We start from the raw sequence: 27,569 nt of genomic DNA on the forward strand, positions 1-27,569 counted from the left end.
TGTTCCACGGTAAGAATAAATATGGAAACTAGGAGGCTTAGTGCTTATTAAAAACTAGAGTGGGACTTGAAATAGAAGTTATGACCAAGGTTACTAATTGCCATAGCAAAATCGGCTCCTGGCTCAGGGATGTCAACAGCAAAGACCGTAACACGCCATTTATAGTAATGAACATATTACCAATATATATAAGTCACTAGGTTTAAAATTAGAGTTGCTTACTGTGGGCAAGGGACTTTATAACCCACTAGAAGTATTCAAAACATTCAGAACAAAGTAGAAAAACTTATCTTTCGTAAGGATATTATAAATCGTCAATATCGGAATCTATTTTTCAAAAGAAACTCTTTGGTGTTGTTAAACATGAGATTACCAAATTAGCATTTTGTCTATAAATAAAAGAATCTTCCTTTGCACTTTTTGTACTATAAATAGTCAAATTCATAGCTATGAAAAAAGAAGGTTCTGGAGATATTATGCAGGAACTCCGTCGTACGATACGAACATCATTTATTTATTGGAAATTTTTTACTGAGTGCTTGAACTATGATCCCAGGCAATGTTCACCAAGCTACACATCTGCTGCATTCAAAAGTACGTTGAGATGATTCTTCCACACAAAAAAAAAGAGTAGGCCACTTTTATTTCTCGTTTCTATTTTCTTTTCAATGAGTGATTTTTCTCTTTTTCTTAATTTGACTCTTCTCTAGATTACTGAGTGGATGTAAATATTGTCTTTCACCTGCTATTTAACAGTTTCCTGGGACTTTCCCTAAAGGTGAAGCAAATTATATTGTGATTTTTTAGTAAAAAAACACGTCTCTCTATGTTCATAGCGTCAGAAGTTTTTATCACATGAATACTTATCATTTTGAAAAAGGGAAGAAGCAAGCGCAAAAAGATATAAAATTTTGATGAAAACAACACCATCCAAATTTCTGAGAACGATTGATAAAGTTTCAATTTTCTAAATTAAAAACACAAAATTACACATTTTTCTTAATGAGCACTTAGCTATAGAGTTAAGTATTCGTACCGAAATATTTTTATTTATAGATACAAAAATACGATAATAGCTATTGGTTTATTTATTTTTTTTATGTTTTTTTTTTCAATCAAATCAGTACTCATAGAACGCAGAAAGAAAGCTCAATAAAACGATAATTCTGAATTCTACCCTAATTTTAAATAGTAAGAGATATTGCGCTACAGCAAGGTTCTAGCCTTTAACGGATATAATTGAATTCCCAACCAATTTAAAAGTAACGAAAACCCTTTTATAAACCCTGCCATTCTTCGAGCACTTGCGGCTGTTGATGGTGCATTCCATCCCTAAATATATATGAAATCGTTTCATATGAAATAATATATAAGTCAAATCATGTGATATGAATCATATGAAATCACCTAATTCCCTATGATAATCCTATATACATATGAAGCATTATTACAGACCTTAATTTGAAGCTTTCATTTTGGATGAGCTCATTCATTTGACATTCCATTTAGTTTAATCGAGGCCTAGCATTGAATTCCTATTTTTAATTCAAAACTTGTTTTGTAGAAGCATATTTGTGCCTTATCAACTGAACTATGTCAAATAGAATCCCAATATGAAAGGTCAAAAATGAACGAATCCCAAGTAAACAAAGATATTGGAACTCTGATTTCTGTCCTCACGGACACTAATGAAGCATCAAATTAAAAATTTTTAGCTTATTTAGTTTGACTCTCTAAAACAGATAACTACGCTAAACTGTTGCAAACTTATCGTTCCAGGTACTTTCAAACATAAGGGAGGATAAAGAATCCCAAATTCTATCACTAGAACAAGCATGAAGTCAGGTACCCTACTTAACCTGTCAACTTTCTCCCTAGCTAACCTATGCCTACTTTGCAGAAGCTGAACTTTGAGTTTAAACAATTTTCAAAAACAAAATAATTCTGACTAGTTACTACTTATAGAGAAATTTTGGCTTTAACCCGCTAAAATACCTTATAATTTTTAGTGAAGTCACCAGACGCTGCAGCAAATTGACACTGTTGCTCTATTTGCATCTTCCCACGTTAAAACACCGAAGATCCAAATCTCGAGTTTCCCACACTCTTGGACTTTATGATGGAGAGCTACCCATAATATAGGTAAATTCGAAAGTGGAGCTAGCTCATTCAGATAGCGAAAACAAATAAGACACAAATAAGAACTTGGTCTCTCGACACAAATAAGAACTACAAAGTTTTTCACGTAGAAGAAAAAATGAGAAAAATTAATAAGTTCTTATTTTTGTATTAAAGCATCAATTAGTAAAATTACCTTCTGCAATTAAGCAAGACTTCTTCAGCCACATTTAAAAGCGCCTCTTTAACAATAAATGATTCTGAAGATTTTAAAGCTGAAACCTTTTCAATGACGACTTTCATACGGGGCTGTGTAAAGTTGACCCAAATCAGAGAGGGATATCCACTCTGAAAATAAAATTGTATTTAAAATAGTCTGATTATAATATAATATAACAGGGTTGTGAAATATAGTGCTAGGCATCCCCCCACTGCCAATTCTCCCATTGGATAATTTCGGATGTTCATTAGGAAGAAGATTGAAAGTTCTATGCAAATGGTTAAGTCAGAGGTAACGCGATAGCGTCATCCATAGTAAGGAAACATAAGGCTTCAACGTGTTATCATAGGCAGCGCACTAGCACTGCCTAACTAAAGAAGGATGTGGGCACAATGCGTTTTTTTTTTTCTTCAGCCGGGCACTACGTATCGAAGGAGAAAAGGGCTCATTCGATTGGAAATTGGAGTGGCTAGTGCCCTTTTTAATTGTCGAAAGTAATTGGAGGGCAACCTAGCCCCCCCCCCCACGCCCATCATTCCCCCAGACATTCAATCAAAATTTTGAGATAGCCATTTTGTTCAGCGTAGTTGATTTCCAGATAGAAAATATGTTTTTGAGGAGTACTTCAGTTAAATAAAGCATTAAAATAAACGCCAGAAACATTTTTTTGCAATAAGAAGGGGGTTTCACCCTGCAGCACCCTTTGTTACCCACAATTTTGTGATAATAAATTGTGTGTAATGTCTGGTTTTTTGAAAGTTTCCCATTTGTTCAGGTCTTTCTTTGAATGTTAAATACAGAAGACTCCAATGTTTTGCAACAACGGCAACAATTTATATCCTCTACTGAATTCCCCATAGTTACCTTTTTTCTATAATAAAAATTTAAAAGAGAAAGTAAAAATAAAATCTCGTTACAGCCAAGGACTTATAATTGGCGATGCTTCACACATTTACTTAAACTTGTCAAAGTGAAGTACGTTTTCAAACACAGCGAGAGTCACAGTTATTATGGGCCTGAAAGTTTCCCCCAATGAAGTCGAGGGGAACTTACCCACAATGCATTTCTTCAGATATCTCCCTTATTCAGCCACGTGTAGAATTATTTCGCAGAAAATGGTAGAAGCAATGTCTATTGATGAAACCGGACCTCAATTATGCAGCGTAAATACTACAAGACAGACTCGTTGAAAAAAATTGAAGCCGATTTTCATGCATTAGTTTTGAGGGTAGGGATACACTAGCGAATATTAAATCTGAAATGCTGATGGGTAATTTTGGGTAAGCACTATTGGTAATTAAGGGGTAATTGGTAAAAAATGGTTTAATAATGGGTAATTTTGAGAAACACCAAGAGGAGGAAAGTGGAACCCCTCAATTCAAAAGTCTTATCTTAAGCAATTTCAGAATAAAGACAATCTATTAAAAAATGTGCGGAGTTACCATAGAGCCCCTGAAAAAAATCCAGACCATTTAGGACCACTCAAGAAGAGCGAAGCTGACTAAATCGAAAGGGGGAGAGGTTTTATCTATCAGCGTCAAGGGTATTCTGCACGAAAAAACTTACAAGTACCAAGGACTATGAAAATTAAATCTGATTACTTGACTTGGTTAAAAGAAAACTTAACCAATTCGTCAACATTAAGCGATAGTCTGAATTGGTTAAGTGAAACACTTTTAAAATCACCATAAATCGGAGATTAAATTTTTAATGAGACAGATACCAATATGCAGTTATGCAGCTTTAGGTAGTAGCAGATGACAAATTTGAAAAAAAATGCGAGGTTATTATCAGCTAATAATATATTCCACCAAACAGCTTAAGAAGATCTGATCCTCCTTTGAGGACATGCCTGTCTTATAGAATCAATCCTCGACATACCCTGGAAGCTTTAACTTTATACCCTTACCCTCTCCTTCGACGTTGTTGATACACCTTTTTGACAACCAGCATGCATACAGTATGCTTTCATCTCTTTTGACGTCCCTCACAACATTTCCTTGAAGTTCCACCATAATAACCTCACACTTTTTGGAGCCCCAGGATCAAAAATACCCCCTTTTCCCCAATAAAAAAATTGTAAACAATGGGCATGGGCAACTTGCATAACTTACAGCCCTAGTCCCGGTTGTTGTAGGGGTTATTTCAACCACGGAGTTATATTTATTTGACTTTTGGACTAGTTTGAACAAAATGGCTATCTCAGAATTTTGTTCAGATATCTTTGGAGGAAAAAGAATGGGAGGAAGCCCTTCGATGAGGAAAATTTAAGGAAAAAAGTCCAAAATTTCAAAAATGCGACCAACCATAATTATTTTTTGTTTACATTAAAGAGGGTCCTTTTCAACAAATGGCAAAAAATCACTCTTGAAACTGTTAATTAGGACCATATTACACATTAAAATAATTATAATTAAACTTTTAACAATTAAAAGTAATAGCAAATAAAAAAAATTATCACACACATATTTCAACACAAGATATTTCCTTGCACAAGATAATACCTTCAAATAGTACGCACAGTTGCTTCCACTAGGCCACCACAAGGTAACATAGTATATTTTCTTAAAGTACAATGATAATTGGAAGAACTATAATTTGCTATCACTAATCACTTCATGTTGTGCTGTTGGTCCAAGGCTTCAGTTATATGCACAGATATCAAATAATACGACTATGTTGTCATTATTGTAGTTTAGATGAAACTCTTTTTTTTAAATACTTTTTCTGCCAAAAGTTATCGTTGGAATCGTAATTGTATTTAAATTGTTATTGGAGAAAATAGGCTAGAACCATTCACAGAAATAGAACTTCACAGAAAAGTAACTTCACATAAAATAAACTTAAAACCAATAGAAATGACTACAAACATAATATGGCTAAAGCACATTACCCCCACTCCAACCCTAATGAAGGCTATTGTGCTATTTGAATCAGTGGCGGATCCAGATGAGGAGCGCGAAGGGCAAACAACCCACCTCCCCCTACACTAACGTAGCAGCAAACTTGGGGTTGGGGTCGGGACCACTTTCTCCGGTCGTGGTTGGGACGACGTATAAATAAGTTTTTAATTGTTAAGACTGTTTCTTTCTCCAAACAAGTTTGAAACAAAGTTTTAGATTTTACTCATGACACATACCACCTTAAAGTATTTAATTAAATTTGAATTTAACTGTGAAATCTGTCCGCGTTATCACAAAAGCCAACTGGGAGGTAAAAATCTTCATTTCGTATTAAAAAGGAGGAGACTCTTAAAATCATAACATCTCTAATGATATTTCGGTTGTCGAAATGATATTTCAAGATCTTGCTGTCACAACAGGGCTGAAAAACTTAAAATTTAAACTTCTTTTTGCTGTCAAAGATTTGTTTTGGAGTCTTGCTATGGCACAGAGGCAAAGAAAGTGATATCATTTTTTGGGGGGCTGTCATAAAATTTGGGTTTGCTTTTTTTGCGAAAAAAGAGCAAATTAATAGAAACTCCCTATTTTTATCTAGTTGCATGTTCTGCGTTATATGACATATCACAGCCTTTGTTCATCACAAAACATTGAAATAAAGGCCAAACTTTTTAGAAATATCTGAACTTTAGTAAAAGTTCGTATAAGAATCACTTAAAACTAAGCATATGAGTCGAAATATTCCTTCAAGGGTCGGAGTAATCATTGAAAAAAAAAATAGACTTTCAAAAAATTGCTTATAAAAAAGGCAAATAAGTATGTATTTTTTTTATCTAGCTGGTATCAAACAGTTCGTGGTAACGAACTGTAAGAAGCGACCCGGCTCAATAGTAACCGAAACTCAAAAAATGGGATTCTGATATCAATAGATCCATTAAGAGAATCAGATTTTAATGCTTATTTCAAATATATAAGTTTCATCAAGTTTTTCCTTATTTATTGATGGATATTGCTGGTACTTTTATGCTTGGAAGATTATTTGACTTTATTTCTACTGATATTTGGTTTAACAGAGGTCTTTACTTTTCTCTGAAAAAACTTGTTTTGAGGGAAGTTATTTTGAATTAATATTTAGAAAAAGGGGGAATGTTTGATTTTGAGTGTGTTCGAAAAGGTTATAGTATTTGAAAAAAGTGTATATACAATATCTCGAGAACAGCAGAGGTACTAAGTTTAAACTTTCAGGGCATGTTCAGGGGAATGCTTAAAAATGGTCAGAAAGCATACAGTCCCCCTCCCACGCCCTTTTTAGCAGCAATCTCCCAAAAGACATCTGATTAAGATTTTAGAATAGCAACTTTGTTAAAAATAGTGAAAAAGTCAAATAACTATGCTTCCAGGGATGACAAAATCCCCCACAGACACTGGGGCAAGTATTGCACGTTATATAGAATGCCCATTATTTACATATAAGCCAGATTAATGGGAGAAGGGGGCGTGTTTGATCCGAGTCGCCAATAAGGCTCAGGGCATAAAGGTAAAACAGTTAGAAAATGTTGACGAAGGTGTCAAACAAAATAAAAAAAAACACTATATACAGGAGGGTTGTCAAAAGGGTACAATGACAATATCCAAAACCTTTTACAATACCCCAACCACCCCCCCCCCCCCTCGGTGGTAACTATCATTTCATCCAACAATTGAAACCACTGCTAGTTTTTAAAATAAATAACTCAGTTTCTGAATTTTCGTACCGACCGATAACAAGTCAAGGTCTTTCCGATTTTGGATTACGTCTGAGGAGTTGGGATGATATTGTGTCGGGCGTAAATCCTAATTGAAAGGTTAGTTTGTTTCAAACAAAATTAATGACAAATTACCAGAAATGTATCCCAGAGGTTACCAAGAAGGTATGTTCCTCAGATAAACCTTACATTAATGAAAAAATAAAAGGACCAATCCATTTGAAACTAAAACTTTTTCGCCATGGAATGAAAGATGATGTCTTAACCCTCCGTAAACAAATAAACTCATTATGCTGCTCCTCATTATGGTAAGAATAAACTAAATTGCTTAAAACAGAGCAAACCTCAGCAATGGTTTTAAAAAAAAATTAAAGAAATAAGGGGCCGCTCCTGAAAGAGCCTTTTCTTGATGTCATGACGTTCAAATGGACCTTAATTAGAAATGGACCTTTAACTTTTGCCTCGGCTCGTCTTTTGTCATTATGAAAGACATATCGCCAAATATTCGTTTCTTTCAATTGTTCAGGTGGTGGGACTAAAACTTCTTTTTCTTCGAACGATTTATTTGGTCCAGGTTTTTGATTTTAAAAGAAATAGAAGGCATTGACGACAAGCTTTCTTTCTTTCAATTGTTCAGGTGGTGGGACAAAAACTTTTTCTTTTGCCTTGGTTTGTCATTTGTCATTACGAAAGACATATTGCCAAACCTTTGCTTGTTTTAATAGTTCAGGTGGTGGGACAAAAACTTCTTTTTCTTTCAACGATTGATCCAGTCCGTATTTTTGATTTTCAAGGGTCTGGTAGGTATTCATGACCTTATCCATGTCAAAATCCAAAACAATTTGTTTCCATATTGAATTCAAATTTCAATTTGTTTGCTTTGTTACACCTCGGCTTAACTTCCGTCATTATGAAATACATATCGCCGAACCTTTGTTTTTTTTTTTTTTTTTAACAAATATATGGTAGGCATTGATGACCTTACCCATGTCATAATCACAAACCCAATCCTCATCGCTATCATTTTCAATTTTGACACGTTTTGATTCTCGCTGTCCAGATTGATTTTCATTGGCTCGCTGCTCTTCATTTTCATTTTTGACTCCCTCACTTGTTCGTTGTCGTATGTCTTCTAACTGTGTGTGCCTTTCCTCTTCATTTCCATTTTTAACACGCTCTAATTGTCATTTTTGCATATTTTCTAACCGCCTGTGTCTCCACTCTTCATTTTAATTTTTGACCCAAAGAATCATCATTTATAGTCACTGCAACTACAAATTTTCATTTTTTGGGCCTTCCAACAGACATTATATTGTATAAATAACGGTGGCCGGCGTTTATCCCCCCCGGTTATTACCCCCCCCCCCCTAGGAAAATACCTCCACGCGGAAAATACCCCTCCCCCCCGGAAAATACTCCCCCGGAAAATACCCCCCATGAAAATAGGACTTTCCACATTTAAGAATTTCATTTTAGTTTTATTTTTTAAATTTCCGTTGGGGGAGGGAATTTTGGTACTTGTGTGTTATGCGCCACTCACTCAAGTTTACGCTGTGTAAAATTCAAGAACACGCCAGTTTTTTCGTTAGTTTCTTCGTTACTTAAGAAATAAATTTGGGCTATAGATTTGCACATTAGGCGGGGGGAGGTAAAGAATATCGGGTCTACATGCAAAATGTGTTTGGTACAATTGTTCTGCATATTAGACAGATAGATAGATAACTGTATTTTAAAGCCAAATATACGGCCATAAACACAGTAAAATAACATAAATGAAAGGCACAGGTAGCATAAACTTTGATCAGCGATCATCAAAAAACACTTAAATGAAACACTACATTAACCTAGTAATAGTACTTAATACTTGAAAAACAGTCATTGAAAATAAAACATTTAACACTTGGAAAAATCACTTGAATGAAACATTACATTTACTTTGTACTGGGATTTTTTTTTAATTTTTTTTTTCATTTTTTTTCTTTTTTAGTTAGCAAAATTTCCAGATACCTCGCTATTCTTCTGTAATTTTTTAGAGGCCATATACCGAGAAAGAATGGTTTTCTGACTTCAAACTATCCAAATACTTTACCCCCGTATGAGCAAATATATAGCCCAAATTATATATTTCCCATATATTCTGTCACTTGTTTGTTCTCGAGTTTTACACAGCGTAAACTTGAGTGATTCGCCCATAATACACATGTTTTAGCTAAATTTTGATGATTGTTCGCGTATATTTTTTTTCTTCTTCAATTTTTTCTTTTAATTTGGCACCCGCTACTGCCGAAAATTGCAGAAGTTCATATGGAAGTCTTTTTAACACAAATGAATTTGTGTTTTTTTTTAAGTTTTAAGATACTCCTGGTGTGTAACTTCCTCTTTTTCCCGTTCCTTTGCACTTTTAAACGAAACTAAAAACACTCAAATAAAAGTTTTAAATGTAGAAACCTTATTTCCACAGGGGGGGGGGGCATTTTCCGCGAGGGTAATTGCCATGGAGGGGGCATTTCCGGGGAGATAAAATCCCCCCTCCCATTCACTATATTCATTCATGTTATTCTACTGTGTTCATGGCCGTATGTTTGGCTTTAAAATACACTTATTTATTTATCTATCTAATATACAGAATAATTGTACCAAACACATTTTGCATGCAGACTCACTATACTTTATGGGATATTTTCCGCGGGGGCATTTTCCGGGGGCGTATTTTCCGGGGGGATAATCGCTGGGGGGGAGGGGTAAACGCCTAAAACCATTAATAACTGTTGTGTTGGAAACTCAACAATCTTATTTATGCTATGCATGACATCATATAAGAAAATACTTATATGATGCCATATATAATGTCACAAGAAATGCTTATATGATGTACTAACATAGTATAGGACGTCATTTGCAAAAACCAAAATTCAGGATCTTAATGATTCGTACTATTTTTCTCAGACTTCTGACCTATCTAGATAGTTTTTTATGCGATAATATCCCTAGTTACCAATTTTCCCCAAAAATTATGGAGCCATTTTCGAGAAATAGAATAAATATACACATACACAATTATTACTCACATATAAAGATAGATATATATATATATATATATATATATATATATATATATATATATATATATATATATATATATATATATATATATATATATATATATATATATATATATATATATATATATATATATATATATATATATATGCATCCAGTCAAAATTTTATATGCGTCTGAAAACTATATGCGTCTTGAACAGTCTTGGAAAGTATTAACAACATCAAATTGAATATTTGATGTACAATGATATTAATTGTTGAAAGATCCATCAGTTCAAGAATTTATTTCGCTTTAATTGTATTTCATTTGCAATGCTGTACGAACTGGAAAAGAAAGTATTTGTAATATAATCCGTTTTCAGTTAAGTTCAAATGACGCAGTAGGCTTTTGGTTTTTATTTACAGTTAGGAAAGGAGGCAGTACCCAATCACTTGTTTGTAGGGAAACTATATTCGTCTTTAACAACTTTAAAAAGAGCTAATAAATTAAACTGAATATTTGATGTATAATATTATTTGCTGAAAGCTCATCCGTTTAAAACGTTACTATAACTTTAATGTTTATTATCAGAGATAAGTACAAAAGAAAATATTTGTTACAAAATTGTTTTTCAGTAAAGCGCCAATGACGCAGTAGGTTTTAGACTTTTACAGTGAGAGAAGGAGGTCATACCCAAACCCTTGTTTGTGGTGATTTTGTTTGTTTGAAGCTTAATTTGCATATTCAATTTAAGTTTCACTCGTTTTAAGATTTATTTATTAATTTACATTAATATCTATTGTATGTGTGTTTGCATTGATTGTTTATTTAATTTCTGTTCGTTTTAAGTTTCATTTGTACTTCAATAGGAGAAAATATTTTTTGCGTCTTAAGCTTGATTTTCATATTCAATCTAAGCATTTCTCGCTTTAAGATCTATTTATTCATTTAAATTATTACTTGTTGTATGTTTCTGCTATGATTGTTTATTTAATTTCTGTTCGTTGTGAGCCTCATTTATTCTGTAATAAAAATCTCTGGTCGTTTTGTGTTTTAATTTTAACATGTATTTTTGTCTTATGAGCTTAATTTTAAAATGGCCTTTACTTTTCTTTGAAAAACTTATTTTTTCGGAAAGTCTTTTTTAATTAATTTTACAAAGAGGCAAAACTTCTGGCAAGTCATTTATAAAAAGAAGAAATACAATAGGCCCAAGGACAGAGCCCTGACGCACTCCGTAATTAATCGGAAAAGTTTCGGAACGGAGATCACGAGATTTATCAACACAATCTAGTCGTCTGCCAGAAAGGTAAGATGCAAAAAATTTAACAGCTTGTTTTGAAAACCCATAAGACTTGAGTTTAAAAAGAAGCAACGAATGATTTACGGTGTCAAACGCCTTGGTGACATCAAGAAAGCCGCCAACGCGTGTTGACCATCATCTAGTGAATCATTAATATTTAGTAAAAGCTCATGAATTGCCAGTTCAGTTGACTTTCCTTTTATAAAACCATATTGAGACTTGTGTAAAATCTTACTATCAAATAAATATTTTTGCAATCGACTATTTGCAAGTTTTTCCAAAATTTTGCTGAAAATCGAAAGTAGAGAAATGCCTCTATAATCTGAAGAGTAGGTTGAACTCCCAGCTTTAGTTAATGCTATAACATTTGCTTTTTTTTTTAAACTCAGGAAAAATCCCATGCACAAGTGATAAATTAAAGATATCTGCTAACAAAGGTGAAATGCTCGACGCTATTTGCTTTATGGTTTGAGCCGAAAATCCAAATTCGTCCTTAGAAAAACTTCGTTTAAGCTTCAGAATAACTTTTTCAATCTCATGAGGCTTAATCCCAGAAAAAGAAAACAAATTTTCTCCATATTGCTCATTAACTGGAACAGAAGGGGAATTCAGTTGCATATTCATAGTCAATGCAAGTCTAGAACCAATATTACTGAAATAATCTCCAAAAGCATTTAAAATTTCATTGGGCTCTGTAACATTTTCTCCAATTAAAATAAGGCAATTAACACTAGTACTTTTACGATTATGAGGACGTATCTTTTCATTTATCAATTGCCATGTTTTTCCATATCCAATTTATACTCCAAAAATTTCTCTTTATAATATTTTCTCTTCTCATGTCTGATAATTGAATTTAGCTTATTCCTATTAACTCTGAACTCTTCAAACGACTCAGGTGTCTGTAAATTTAAATAATTCTTAAATTTTCTATTTTTATATTTTAAAGATGTCAAAATACCTTCAGTAATCCATGGGTCAAATTTCTGCGCAAACTTTCCATGCAAAACTCGTGTTGAAGAAGCCCGATCCCGCAGTCACATCATTATATCAATAAAATCTGAAAACCAAGCATTTACGTCATCTGAGCCATAAACCGAACTCCAATCATGGTCACCAATTAACTGACGTAAAACTTTACAATCAATCCATGTATATCGCTTTTTTTATTTATCCATTAATGAATCTCGATGTTGTTTATCACTATTATTCAAATTTAAAAGAACACTCACCGGAAAATGATCCGACATATCAGACAAAATTACTGAAGATTTTTCAGCATCAAATAAAACAGGAGAGAAAAATATATTATCTAATAATGTAGCTGTGTTAGTTGTAACTCTTGTCAGCAGAGAAATACTTCGAAGAAAATTAGAACACAACATCATAATTAAAAACTCCATATTATTTCTAACATCGAGATTCAAAGGATCAAAGTTAAAATCACCCAAAATAATAACCAGTTTTTTCAACGCTTCCAGATTTTTCAACAGCGGTTCAAAAACTTCAAAAAATCTTTTTGGGTAACCCGACGGAGAACGATAAACAGACCCGAAAATAAATGGATTACAGCCCAAAGGTACAACATCAACAAAAATAGTCTCACATCACCCTTCATCAAATACAGACAAATCACTGAGAATACTAAAAGACCAGTCATCACGAATATACAACATCTGACCTCCTCTCGCATTCTGACACCTTGTACGCGAAATACACTTCATCCCGGGCAGGTCTAACATTGTAAGGGGTGTATTAGCAGACAAAAAAGTTTTGCAGACTCCCACAATGACTATAGGACTAGAAGCAAGCAAGAGCTTCAGTTCATTGAATGCACTTTGTGAATCTTGGTCATTTACATGTAACGATCGGATCGGAAAATAACAATTTTCTGTTCTATCAAATAAAAAGTGGCCTAAAGAATAATCACATTCAGGTAGATTATTTACATAAGGCATATCTTTATCACTTCCGGTAGCTGAATTTTGAATAACATCTAATTTCAAACGAGAATCAAGAAAACGTTGAAAACGATCCATAAACCAAAAAAAAAGAAAAGAAAAACTCACCGCTTCTTAATTTAGACGACAGGTTCATATGACACATTGCGAATCTGAACTACGTCGGAAATCGTTTTACACGGAATGATTTGCGAGTCACACTTGACATAAACCACACCTCGAAAGTCCATACATTCGATCATTAAAGTGCTTACTTACATGTAAAATTATTGTGGATTTCTAGATATATGCTGTTCCAATTCAATCTCCCATCTTCTTAAGAATAAGTTGAAAAAAATAGGTACTAATACGCACTTTCTGCTTATCCTTCACATAAAATTTACTTTGTTCATACTTGAGCCCCCAATCAAAATCATGGTTATGGGATTTAGTTGACACTTACACTCGGGCCAATATATTTTAAGGTAAGTATCTTCATATTCCCAGTGCGTTAAATACAAATTTAACCCTCCAGCTCTTACAGAAAGAGCTTCATACTATAGCTTTTGTTGCATAAGACAATTGGAAAGATAGTACTTATTTAGTGCTTCTTTAATTCAAAACTTTAAGCTGACAATTGACTATGCAATATTTATAATTGTTTTGGCTTTTATTTCATTTGAGTGATTAATCCAAGACTCTTAACTTTGCAACTCTTGTCATTTTAGAATCACGATTACAACCGTTCCTCAATGTGCATATTGTGTCAACGTAGAACTCACTTTCTGAGAACACAGAACCGCTAAACTGTCAGAGCAATTAAGACATCATTGGACAGAGTTTCATGACTATCCTTCTTTGCTAATATTTACTATTAGATTGCTGTCAGGTAGGATAATAACGCATTCAACCTTCTATATCTTTAGAATAAATTGAAGATGTCTTATTCTGGACAGATATTATCACAGGGGCTGAGTTGTGAGGGTACCTAATCCTTACATCTTCTTTTATGGTTAAAATAGCAATTGGCAATTATAAGGAGTCAAACTAATTTATCGGAGAACAGCCGCAGATAGATAGAAGAGCAAATGTCATTTATCCGACTTCACCAGACTTTTTATCAGGCGAAAAAAAACAGGAAACTGGTGACAATAGTAAAGAAGAGTGGCTTCTCAGAAATTACCCCCGCCTCCCTCCTGGGTAACTTAAGTCGATAAAACTCTTAGAAATGAATCAATGTCTCTAACGAGATTCAAAAACGAAACTTTGAAATGTGAATTCAAGCTTCGAAGAATAGATCTACAAGCACAAAATTAGACATAAAAAAAATTAACCTCCTAACTCAACTGCTTTCCTCCTTGAAAGGCTTGAAATATTCTATTGAGATAAATCTTTATTCAAGCTGGTGTAAAAATATGACCCAAGTCCAAACACCCCGGTCCACAGAGGGGCAGACTCTAAGCCAAATTTCTTTCCTTTTTTTGTGTCTACAAAATATTTCAAGTCGTACCAGTTGGAAAGAAGTGTATGAAGTTGAAAACATTTCATGTGAGCTGATTTGGGCCCCATAACGACAGCTCACAGTTTCATTGAGATGGGAAAACTGGAATTGGATTTTTCAAGAAGATGCTTTCTATGACCACTGCCAAGTTGGCTACAAGTTCGTAAAAGTGGTAACTTTTTTCAAATTTAGCCTTCTCATAAGTGTCCGCGGACTGGTGGGAAGGTTTCGGCTAACAGACAAAAGGCAACATTTGAAAAACCATCATACTTGGACTTACCTCTGCTGTATCTTTTCCTTCCGTTTGCACAGAGAGCGATGAAAAATCTTGCTTTTCTGGAAAATAGAACAGTTTGTCCCTCAAAGTGTGCGATAGAACATTTCTGATAGCAGTAAGACTCTCCTGCAATTTATCAGCCTTTAGGTCATGTGGGTTCTAAGTGAAAACTAGACAAGGTCAAGAGTGAGTATTATGACAGCACCAAGCATAGATAAATACGAGGCTGGCACATGGGTAAAAAGAAAAAGGGGTTATGTCTCGATACTAACAAGAAAAGTAAGAAAAATTTCAGAACACCTAAGGTCTTAGGCAACCTCACAAGAGATTAATACAGAGATTCAAAAGAGAGTGGAAGGAAGGAGAAGTTACTGGTAAAAGTTATACATATGTGCAAACAGACAAAATTCGAAGATGGCTAGGACACGTACAGTCGTCCCCGAATGGGGTGGGAGGATGTCGTAAGGACAGATTTAAGGGGAATGAGTACTTCCTGGGAGGGTGTAAACAGGGAGGCTTTAAATAGATTGGGATGTAGGAGGAACGTAGGTAGCTATGTTGGCCTCAGGCGGCTGGCTACTGCAGCAAGTTTTTAGTGATAGTACTAGTAAACAGACGTATCCCCATACTAGCTTCTTGAAGTATTTGCTACAAAAGACAATTTCTTCAAACAAACAAAAAACGTTAGAGTTTAAGACAATTTGAATACTTGAGCATAAAGTCGTACTTTTTTTTAATACATTAATCCTTCTTCTTCTTTACAATAATTTATATCCGTCAAGATTATATGCACCTATCAGTAGTAACACCAATGTTGAGTAGCCTATAAAACACGTAATAACTCAATTTTACTAAACATGATATGCTAAGGTATCTTAAGCAAGACTACACTGTGAAATGTTTGTAAGGATTCATCCCCTCCCAGTAGAATATATACAAATATATACAGTTTGAAAGGGGAAGAGGGCGTTTAATGAGTCACAAAAATAAAATAGTTCGGTAGGTTGAAAATTAAAAGACAAAAAAATCATGACACTTTAAGGGGACCTGTATACCCCGCCTGGGTTATGTTCTGTCTGTCATAAGAGTATCTATTTCGAACGTGATAACTTCTTCAAATAATTAAAAGCTAACTAAAGCCAAACCACAAATTTTATGGTCCAGATTACATCCACACGAAGAATTAAAGGAGATACCAACCTTGCGCCATAACAAATATTATTGTTCGAAAAGAAAAGAACATAACCGACAATTCAATTTATTGCTAAGACAGCAAAAAATAAAATGTTGAAACTATTTGCAATATCAGCTTTTTGTTCAAGATTAGAAAAGAATCTGCGAAATTAATGTGTAGTTCAATAAAATGACTTTATTTTGGTATATAGTGGGTAACTTAATATTAGAGCCTATATCATTTAGAGGGACCCAAATAACAAATTATAAGGATCGCTGTGTACATTTTTAAAAGAAACAATCTAAATTCTCTATTTGAACTTACCATTCCTATTACACACGACTCGAAATTTAACGTTTTTAGAGTGATTTTGCCACATGGAAGCAATTTGTAATTTGTGTCATTATGACCTGTATCCGTTACCTCCTATAAAGCAGATACATTTCAGGAAATACAATCAGTGGATAAAGATGCATTAGAGGAATATCTTGCATTTTGAAACTATTTCGGTAAAAAAGTTATTAAATACGTTCTTTCGTTTTTGACAAGATAAAATAAGCTTAAGCGCTCTTGTTCAAAATATTACTACTCTAGATATGTCAAATAATTCAAGCTTTAATTTTCTTATTCCTACCAGCGCTTCAATCGACCTCTAAAATAAGGAAAACGTAAATTTAGTTTATTCCTTAGGTAAACATGAGGGCTGGTATAAATTTTTCCAAAGCAGTAGGGGAGAGAGCAGACGTGCAAGCATTTTTGGAAAGAAAAAGCATGTAAAATTAGTTTTCGCTGAAGAAATGTCATTAGTTTGAAAATTTTACATACTATTACTTTTCTGTATTTTAGGCTGCACTCTGTTGTTTGTTGTTGTTTTTTTTTGGGGGGGGGGGGGTTGTATGGGTTTACAAAATTCATTTGTTGTCCCTCATTCAATCATAACCTGTCCAAATCAATGTGGATTCATTGCTTTGTGTATGATTTAGTTCTTATTTAGATGTTGAATTCCATACAAAAACTAGTTAATATGCGATACAAAGCAAAGTTCAATTGCAAGACCTTTAATTTCCTCTTAAATTAACAAAAATACCAAATAAAAACTGTTTTGCTCCATGGATTCTTCTTGGGTCTATTCATACTGAATTACCGGTAGTTTTTTTTGTAAGTCTTTTTCAGCTGAAAATAACGAGCAACATTAAATATAAAACAAGCAGAAATTATTTCGTACATGAGAGGAGCTGCCCTCTCCTGGATACTTTGCTCGTTATATTATGTTTTTTTTAGTGCTTAAAAAAAAGCTCTTATTCCAATTCAACGACCCTTGTGTTTCAGGAGTTCTTCTTAAGGAATTGGAAAAAAAAGTCAAAATTTAGCGTAAAAAACGATGAACTGAGAGGTGGACAGCCCTCCTCATATACGGAATAATTTCTGTTCTCTTTAATGTTGCTCTTTACTTTCAGTTGAAAAGCTTTTTTTTCAACTTAATTTCTGGTCTTTTTCAAATCATGCCCAAGCCTAACCAAGATTTTATGTGGGCTACCGGTCCCAAAAAACTCCCGATTTCTTGCTGTTAAACTGTATACATCAATAATTTTAAATTGATTGGAAGCATCCTACTTTCCCAGTTTTTCTGTTTAAGAATTAAAATATTAGATTTTAATAAAAATTTCTGACAAAAGCTTTAATAGCTAGCCAACACGCTCGATGAATAACAGTTTTGTTGAATAAGTCCCTAATAATATTTCTACTAAAGAATTTTGGGCGGACGAAAAGCGGTATTATCGTTCCTATAGATGGAAATTATGCGCGACCTTTGGTCTTCTATACGGCTGAAGCCATCACGAGCTCTGCAACACGGCTATCTGATGTTTAAATACATTGAATATAAATAGGGAAGAGAAACTTACCATTTTAAATTGCAGAAAACAAAGCTGCTAGTGGCACTTGCCATCACCCACCCCACCCACCCACCCCTCCTCCCAAAAAAAACAGTTTTTTTGCCAGACTCCTGATGCCCCGCCTCAATTTCTCCCCTCTGTGCTGTTAGGTGTGTACATATTCTCATATAGTGTACATATAGAAAATATTGTCGCAATGAAAGAGGCACTGTTACCCCCCCCCCCTCCTTACCACTAATAATAAAGGCATAGACTAATAATTTCCCAGGAACAAAGAGGGGTAAGATGTCAATTATCTAACCCTAAATTAGCTATCTCCGAATTTTCGATCGATAGCAACTTGGTCCTCTTTTAGGTAAATTTAGTTTGGTGCCACAAAATGGCTGAAAATGCCACTATCATGGCAAGATCTTTTAGGTCCTTTACAAAGGGTACTAGAAATTTTAATTTCCGTTTTAATGGGCCCTCTCCCGATCTTCTAAAACCCTTTATTCCATACAATCACCCCAGAAAAAAAAAGTCTACACATGTGTGCGCTTTCCTCTGGCAAAACACTCAAACTTCCGCATTTTTTTAGATAGGAGCTCGACACCCATATAATACTGTGTTCTCGAATATACTGAACCTGATGGTGTGATTTTCAATAAGAGAGCTTGACTTTTTTGGAGTGTTTCCCACCTTTCCGAAAATCAGGCAGGTTTCTCAGGCTCGTAGCTTTTGATGGGTAACATAAAACTTAACAAATTTCACACATTTGGAATTAGAATAAAAAGTCAATATTTTAATGTATTAATTGTTATCAAAATTCCTTTTATCGGAGTTTCAGTTACAATTGGACCGAGGTTTATTACCCAGTAATCTATTCTTGGATTTATGACGGGATTACCAAAGTACGTGCGGATTTTTCCACATTGCTAACTGTTATATAACTTGTAATCCATACATATTATTAAGTTTACAATTTCCAACTGAATAAAGAAAAGAGATTGTGCTAGTGTACTGCTCACACGCAGCTGGCTACAGACAACTTGCAAAACAAAACATAATTTAGGCGGCAACGGCAAACGGCCAGAGGTGATTGCAGCTAGTGATTGAAAAAAAAAATTATTACTAATTAAATGACATTGATCCCCTCGGAAATCAATCATTAATTTACAGTCAAATATACAAATTGACTCGCATTTTTCCTTGGCCTAATTTTGTCAATAATGTAAAAATAAAATTCCGTCATACTTATCAACATTTGAAAAATTAAAGTTTAATGAATAGTTAGGTTGTTTTCAATCTTTAAAGAGGGAAAATAATTGTCAAAGGACGTTTATCCTTTGATGTTATGTTTTGAATTAAAAAAAAAAAACTGTCAATAGGGATTTGAACTGAAATCGCTCTATTTCTGTTCACTAGATTGGAATTTTGATTCAGTTTTTTGAAGAAAATGTCAGTACTATTTCCTTTTTTCTCTGGCAAGAAAAAAAAATCTAGTTCAACTTCACTAACATTTTTTTTTTTTTTCAGTCGAACCTTAAGAGCAAGCATCGATTCTAACACTTAATGTATTAGAATTTGGTAGCAGAATCAGAAAATCATCCTTGATAAACTATACTTTTTTTCCTTACAAAAAGATATAAAATCAAAATGGAATCAAGTTAAAATAAATTAAGAAAAAGCACGTCCTTACTGAAATAACTTTCTGCCCAGTTTCTTGTAGAGCTATTTCCATGCATGTTTTAGATATTCCTGGTAAAGCATTGGAAAGAACTTTTGATTTCTGTGAGGGGCAAGAAGTCTCTACTTCAAACAACATGTTTACCATCTTCAGAGCTTCAAGTCTGAAAAAATTCCAAGATACAAGTAGGGCCGTGCAAAGATAATACAGGATCCTTTAGTAAATTCCATTTTTAAGCCCCCTGAGATAGAGCGAATCAAATAGAAAAAAAAACATAAAATGACCTCTAAGTTTAGATCATTGATTAGTAGCATGAGATTTCAAATACAGGCCCCTAATATTTAACAATGTATCTCAAATATGGAGCTGTGGATGGAAGTGTGACCTTCTGACTTACTTGACATAAGGCTCCTGCCGTAGGTTCGGCGTAGAGAACGACGAGACCAGGCGCCTCCAGGTTGACCTATGGCTTGCCAGGCTCACAGCTTCTTCCACTGGGATGTGGGCTTGGGCGAGGAATTCATTGGCTTTTCTTTCCACCTGATGGGCGGTGGGGCGCCCTCTGGATCGCTTCCATTCGTGCAGGGTGGGGTCGAAGTCGAATGCGACCCGTGCTGGGGCGTCACGTAACATATAATGGAGGTGGCCGTATCACCGAATAGTACGCTGGGCAAACTGCGTCAAGAAAGGAGTTTGTGCAGTACGTGACAGGAGGTTCTGGTTGCTAACGAAGTCAGTCCAGTGAAGTCTCTCAATCCTTCAAAGATGCTCCGTCTGCGAGACATCGATGGCGCTAAGGATAGATTTTGCAGCTGGCCACGTCTCCGCTCCATACAGCAGCACGGTGCTGACTGACGCATTATAAATGCATATTTTGGTATGACGGCTTACGTTTGGCTTTCGCCAGATGCTACTCAGCCTTCCAACAATTGCCGACGCTTTGGCTATTCAAAATGTAAACTCTTTTGTAATCGAGCCATCCCTCGACAGAATAGATCCCAGGCAAGTGAAGTCTTCAATCACATCTACTTGGTTGCTCCCAGTGTTGACTTTTTTACAGTATAAAGGGACGTGGGGGGGGGGGGGCTCAAGGAAGATAACTTTGGTTTTCTGCCAGTTGATCTTCAGTCCAATTTCGAGGCTTCTTCTGAGAGCACCTGGAGCTTCGTGTGGCTTAAAATTGCAACGGTTTATTATAGTCGTAGTCATAGGGGAAAAAAGGCTCAGTCTTAAGGGAGGGGTATCAAACGATTGTATTTTTTTTTCTCAGTTTGCAGCAGAAAATTACAATGTTCATCATAACAAACTGGCCTAAACATTGTGCATTGGCCATATTAAATTTATGTATTGCATGATTACCGACGTGTGAACCACCAAAGTGTGATTATGACGTTAACAAGAGGGTACCCTTTGCTTTGCCAGCCTTGAAACCCTGAGACCCCAATTAGGGCCTTCTAATCATTCCGACTGAATGCTGATTTTTTACTTAACAAGTTTTGATTTTGACGTTTTAGTTGCATTATGAGCTTCAGATTCATAATAAGCAAGCTCATAAATCTTTACATGATATATGAAAATACCCCCCCCCCCCGTAATATACACCCCGTCAAAAATAAGGCTTTCCAAATTTGAGGATTTTATTCGAGTTTATTTTTGTTTTTGTTTTTTTGTTTTTTTTTCGTAGGGGGAACGAATTTTGGTACTAAAATTCGAAAGCACACCAGTTTTTTCGTTAATTTTTTCGTTACTTTAGAAATAAAATTGGGCTATATATTTGCATATTAGAGGGGGGGGGGGGGTAAAGTATAGTGGGTCTGCATGCAAAATGCGATTGGTACAATTATTCTGCATATTAGATAGATAGATAGAGAAGTGTATTTTAAAGCCAAATATACGGCCATGAACAGAGTAAAATAATATAAACGAAAGGCACAAATAACATAAACTTTGATCATCGATCATCATGAAACACTTAAATGAAACACTACATTAACGAAATAATAGTACTTAATACTTGGAAAATCGGTCATTGAAAAAAAAAATAAAAAAAAACACAACACTTGGAAAAAACACTTAAATGAAACATTACATTTACTTTATACTGGGATTTTTTTTTTCTTTTTTAACAAAATTTCCAGATACCTCGCTAGTCTTCTGTAATTCTTTAGTGGCCATACCTAGAAGAAATTGTTTTGTGACTTCAAACTGTCCAAATACTTTACCCCCCCCCCCTTCCCCCCTATGTGTGAACATATAGCCCAAATTATATATTTCCCATCTATTCTGTCACTTGTCTTTGTATTGTCTCATGCTAAGATGAAAGAAACTAACGAAGAAACCAGTTTGTTCTCGAGTTTTACACAGCGCCACTCAACTTCAGTGAGTGGCGCATAATACACAAGTATCAAAATTCCTTTCCCCTACGGAAAAAAAACTCAAATAAAATTCTCAAATTTGGAAAGCCTTATTTTCCGCGGGGGGGGGGGGGTATTTTCCGCGGGGGGTGTATTTTCCGGGTTTTTTTCTAGGGGGGTAATCGCCGGGGGGTTAAACGCCGGCAACCGTTAAATAGAAAGCACAGAAACTCTTAGCAAACAACTTCGGTGGACATCCAAGCCTCAAATCTGTAATCACTAGTTTCAGACTATCGTAAATGTCAGTTCAGTGGAAATAAACTGCTGATTGTTAAATATGTACTTAACATCTTTTTATTTTAAACTTCTATAATGAAATATTAGCCTCAGAATTGCAACAAGGAAGCTCAGTCATTATTAAATACTATCTTCACTGGAATATAAATTTGGCTTTTTTTATGGGGGCGGGGATTTCATGTTACAAAACATAAGTTAGATTGATAATAGGAAAACCCAAAATATCTTAAATTAGTAAAAGTTCTCAAACAAGTCCTATACGCAAATATAATCGAACTGTGACCAAGTAATATGTAATTCGTAAGGATGAATATCGTGTTACGATGTAACATTCCAACAAAATGAGATTATATCTCATTAAATTGTGCTATACATAACAGGATAATGCAATTGAAATGAATTAAAATAAGAACAGATAAAAAAAAATAATATTGTTATATTTGAAAAAAGATTAAATTTTTTCTTTGCTAATTTAGCGGAAGTAGGCTGTCATATAAAACTAGTATTAATATTTTCAGCCTCTCAGGCTCTGAAAGTACACACACCAAAATATGAGGAAAATAACTTACTTAAGTTCTTTGCTTTTTTCATCTTTTGCTGAAGAAAGCAAGGCATGAATGAGAACTGCAAGTGTTAAAGAGCCATCTTTAGAGAAAAGGTCTCCTTTGACCTCCGATACAGTTGTAAACAACAGTATTCTGAAGCACTTTATGATTTGCAGTTTAACATCCTCGCCAAAGTTAACTCCTGAAAGAATGAAAGATAGTCAATGATAGGTATTTCAATTTTCATTCTTGCCACCCTATGTCGGTGAAAAGGGGGGTTGTAATTTCACTAGTGGATAGAGCCTTTAAAATCTGTTCCCAGGAATTTCTGGATTCGGAATTGTTATACTTGAGGGATATTTTATTTTTTAATAGTTATCCAATTAAGTTCATTGATAAAATAATTGAAAATAGATGGGCCAAACATAGTAGTAGGGTTATTGAGGTTTCTCAGTCTTTAGATTTAGTTGTATCAAAAAGCTTCATTTCATTACCATATGTACCTGGTTTGGGGGAGAAACTTTCACACGGGTTTTACGTAAATTTGGTATTGATACATGTTTCCAATCGCTGAGGCCAATGAGTAGTTTTTTTAGTTCTGGTAAGGATTTAACTCGGGGAAATTTAGTAAGTGGGGTGTATAAAATTCCGTGTTCTTGTGGGAAGTTCTATATTGGTAGGACTCACCAACAATTTGTTGAAAGGTTTATTGAACACCGTAATTCAATAGAAAAAACCCTACAATTAAGCAAGCCTCCAGAAACTTTCGTTTCAGCTTTAGCAGAGCATATTTGGCTTCAACCAGATCATTTTGTTAAATTTGATGAAGCCTTGGCTATTTCTAATGATAAGGGGTACACCCAATGGGCCAGGGAAGCAATAGAAATTAAAGAACATATGTTTGATAACCTTTCCATTAACAGGTACACGTTTAATTTAAATATTGACACAATTTATGATAACCTTCTAAAGAGTGAATCAATTGTCAATAAGGGAGTAAAGATTTTAAATAATCACCAGGGGACTATTTTACCTGTTAGACCAAAACGATTTGCTTCAATAATAGCTAACAAAAGGAGTATTTCGCAACTGAATAATTAAAGTAATTTACAGTTTTTTTATTTTTCCTCAGTTACTCTGGTGTCCTCACTGAAGTAACTCTATATTAGCATCTTTTCACTACGTGGATTAGTTTGCGCCGATTGTACATTTTTTTTTATTTTTTTTTTTTGGTGGTGGTTTTTTTGGTTTTTAGTTTACGTTGTTTTTTTGTGTGTTTTTCGTGCTGTAGACGCCTTGTTTGTATACAGGCGAAATATCCGCGTTGTTTTTTTTCTGTTGTTTTCTTTTCACTCCACTGGCCACAGTCTCGTTTTTTTTTTTTTTTTTGATATAAGTTATGTGGTGGTTTGTTTTTAGAGATTTTTCTCTTTGTTGGTTTTTTGTCCTGAAAGAATAAATTTTACAGTGCAAATCATGAGAATTAAGGAATTACAATATTATCATATTAACACTCAAGAAGGACGAAATAGAGAATATCCCCAATCAGTAAAAGATTCATTGGAAATTATTAGGGAGAACATCCTGCGACTCCGATATTGAGAAACGAAAATATGCTTTCTTTGAGGCACCAGATGTCAAAAAACTTCAAGTGTAACATAAAGCGACATGGCGTGCAAAAATGAATTGCGGGTGGCGTCATTTTTATACAGCGCAGGGCAGAGGATTTTGACTGTCTAAATTCCGTTTGAGGATTGATATGCACAGGAATTATTTTTTTTTTTGGGGGGGGGGGGGCAAAGTAAGACTCAAATGTTTGGATTTGAAACAATTAAAGTATGCAGCATACAGTAAACAAAGAACAATCAAAGTGGGTAATATCTTCTTTATACTCAAAAGGGAGATAAAGAATTCGCAAAAGATCCATTTGAGGGACCACTTCCTCGGGAAAATTTTTGATGAAAACTATAAGCTTGAGACAGGAATAAAATACCGCCCGCAGCTATCAGACGCTTTTTACTTTCAAGTATTTTTATTTGAAGCAGTACTTGAAAAAAATTTGTAAGTAGGCTACTATGTCTAGTAAAAACTCAGAAAGGTACTTAATGCTTTAAACTTAAATAAAGTTTAAAAAGTGTATGCTACTAGAACTACACTAAATTGACCGATTACTACGTTAGTGCTTTAGCTTTCGATCTTAAAATAAGAGAAATGCTAATTTTAATATTGAAGATCTATTTTGTCTTTGCAGTTATAACTGGTTTCAGACAATGAACTTTAAACAAGAAGTTTTGAAAAAGACTTTAAACCAGCTAATTGCTCCTTGGAAATAGGCCAAATGAGGTATATAGTAGCCCAGCAATTACTTGACAGAGTTAAAGTGTGGAATGATAATAATGGCAAGATACTAAATTGCCAAACACTACAGTGATGTATCTTAAATGACTATACCATAAGCCCCAGCCTATACCTTCTGCCCACATATCGTATGGAAGCAAGACCATACCTTAGTCAACAGAGGTTAGGTTCTTGGATGTACTCCTTGATTTATTCTTATTATTTAATATCCAAATAGCCCCAGCTCCCCCCCCCCATTGCACCTCCTGGCTGAAGGGCCAAGAAACGGAGATCAGCACCGCCGGGAGAGACTGTAAAGTCCAATGCCGTATTTTGTACCTTTACCTTAAATAGCCCCCATTCGCTCCCTCGTCCTAGGGCAGTTGATTAGTTGCTTATGATATTAAATTACCTATATATAAAATGACTTATTTTTTTATAAGAATTACTAGAAATATTCCCAACAACAAAACGAATTGTGTTTTAGTTCATAACCCTTATACAGTGAAAAAATATTTCGAATTCGTACCCCTTATCGTAACCGAGCTAGAGACCCCTGCACTACTTACGATATAAAATTTAATGAAAACTACAAAAGCAGTAATATTACTATACAGCTCAATAGATCTAGATTATCAAGGCCTAGGATTACTTACATTAGCGAGCATTATCAGAGAAAAAAATCATCAGAGAAAAAAAAAAATAAGATCAGAGAAAATTATCAGAGAAAAAAAAAATAAGAACTAGATAAGAGTTTGTTGCTCAAAATTTACTGAAGGAAAAATATTATGATATCAAAATTAAAAATAGTCATATTGATATCGAACAACGTAAGAATTATTCCTCTTTCCCCCTAGAATTTTTTTTTTATTAAACATTAAATTACTATTTTTGGGACTTAATTTCCCCAAGTTCATTCTCACATTGAATTAAGTAGAATTTCCATATTCGAGCGTAAAAGCAAGGATTTCTCCAAATCTGTTCGCCGATTTGTGGGTGCCTTCAAAACAAAACAAATAATACTTTTTTTAACTTCTTCCGCAGTTCTTTTTATAGAACTAGTAAAACTGAACTCTGAAAGGTTCCCACAGTCTATTCATATGCCTTTTGTTTCTGTCGTTCTGACAAAATAATTACCAAACATTTTTCAAACAAACTGAATTATTGTTTAAGAAAATTGTCGGAGAATTGAACTAAAATATTCAAAAACTGACAGAGATATCGAGATTGTCAATATTTCTTACAGAAAGCAAATTCTTCAATTGGTTTTCAAATAATATCTTCAGAGACCGGCTAGCACAGTAGGATATGCAGAATTTGCCTAGAAAAAGAATCAACATCACAAATTGGGTTTGAGCCATTATTTCGCTGTCCTAAAAACAATCTTTTGCAAACAACAGCGCTTCTGCAAGCGAGCAAAAAACTGTTAGCTAACCTTGAATGAATTTCTTTAACAGATTTAGCGTTATTTGAGAAAATTGATGGAGAATCTGAAGCCCAATATTTGTAAACCGACGAAACTTTACAGCAGGATGACTAGTTTCTATACAACAGGCTTTAACAGAGAATCCATTACCTGTAGCATTTCTTACAATTTGCAAATTATTTTATTTCTTTCCTAAAATATCTTCAGAGATGGGATTCACTGAAAGTTTTTTTTTTTGAACCGTGCATATTTTCTTTTAATTTTCCGTCCAGTAAATACTTTCCTGAAAAGTCCAAGCAATTTTTTTCACAAAACATTTTTTTTTTCTTGAGGCAACAGGAAATTGATGGCCGACAGTTAGTTAACAATTGGGCATCGGGAAAAACCCTAAAAGTCTCAAAGGTTGGAAGACTTTCACTACCAGCTGTTACAACTGGCCGAGTATTTCGTTTTGTTTCACATGTTGGTCGAGACTTCTATTTAACACAAAAATTATTCACTATACTATGTAAATAAACTGCCTGGACTTAAATCTCCATACAGCTAAGGATTAGTCCAGATAAGTGACCATTCAGAACTGGGAATGAATCCTTACCTTGAGCGTTGCGATCCAAAAACAATGAAAGATGACTTAAAATGCTTAAAAAAACTTCTTTATTTTCAAACGAATCTTGCGATAAACTAAGAGACAGAATTTGCACAAGATTTTCAACAACTGTTTCTCTCCTGAAACAAAAAAAAAAGAATTATAATTCTTTATCGTCTTAGAATCATGACACAGTAGATTAAATCCAATTAATACAAGTATAATGAACACTTAGAAATAGAA

General features: G+C 34.5%; 1 protein-coding gene across 3 annotated transcripts in view; it reads right to left on the reverse strand.

The window, feature by feature from the left end:
• Nucleotides 1-27,569, reverse strand: part of Tti1 (Telo2 interacting protein 1) — a 142,456-nt gene that overhangs the window by 88,870 nt on the left and 26,017 nt on the right. For 2 of the 3 annotated variants that reach the window (XM_089101991.1, XM_089101992.1), the window contains exons 3-7: nt 27,336-27,466; nt 23,002-23,179; nt 19,794-19,944; nt 15,050-15,172; nt 2,315-2,466 (exon numbers count right to left, since the gene is read on the reverse strand). In XM_089101991.1, the coding sequence (XP_088958117.1) occupies nt 2,315-2,466; nt 15,050-15,172; nt 19,794-19,944; nt 23,002-23,179; nt 27,336-27,466 (735 nt within the window). The remainder of the gene's footprint in view (nt 1-2,314; nt 2,467-15,049; nt 15,173-19,793; nt 19,945-23,001; nt 23,180-27,335; nt 27,467-27,569) is intronic. The other variant, XM_089101993.1, reaches the window with a different exon arrangement.

This window comes from Artemia sp. Qi Xiang Cuo, chromosome 16 (assembly GCF_049724085.1).
Source record: "Artemia sp. Qi Xiang Cuo chromosome 16, ASM4972408v1, whole genome shotgun sequence".
Lineage (NCBI taxonomy): Eukaryota > Metazoa > Arthropoda > Branchiopoda > Anostraca > Artemiidae > Artemia > Artemia sp. Qi Xiang Cuo.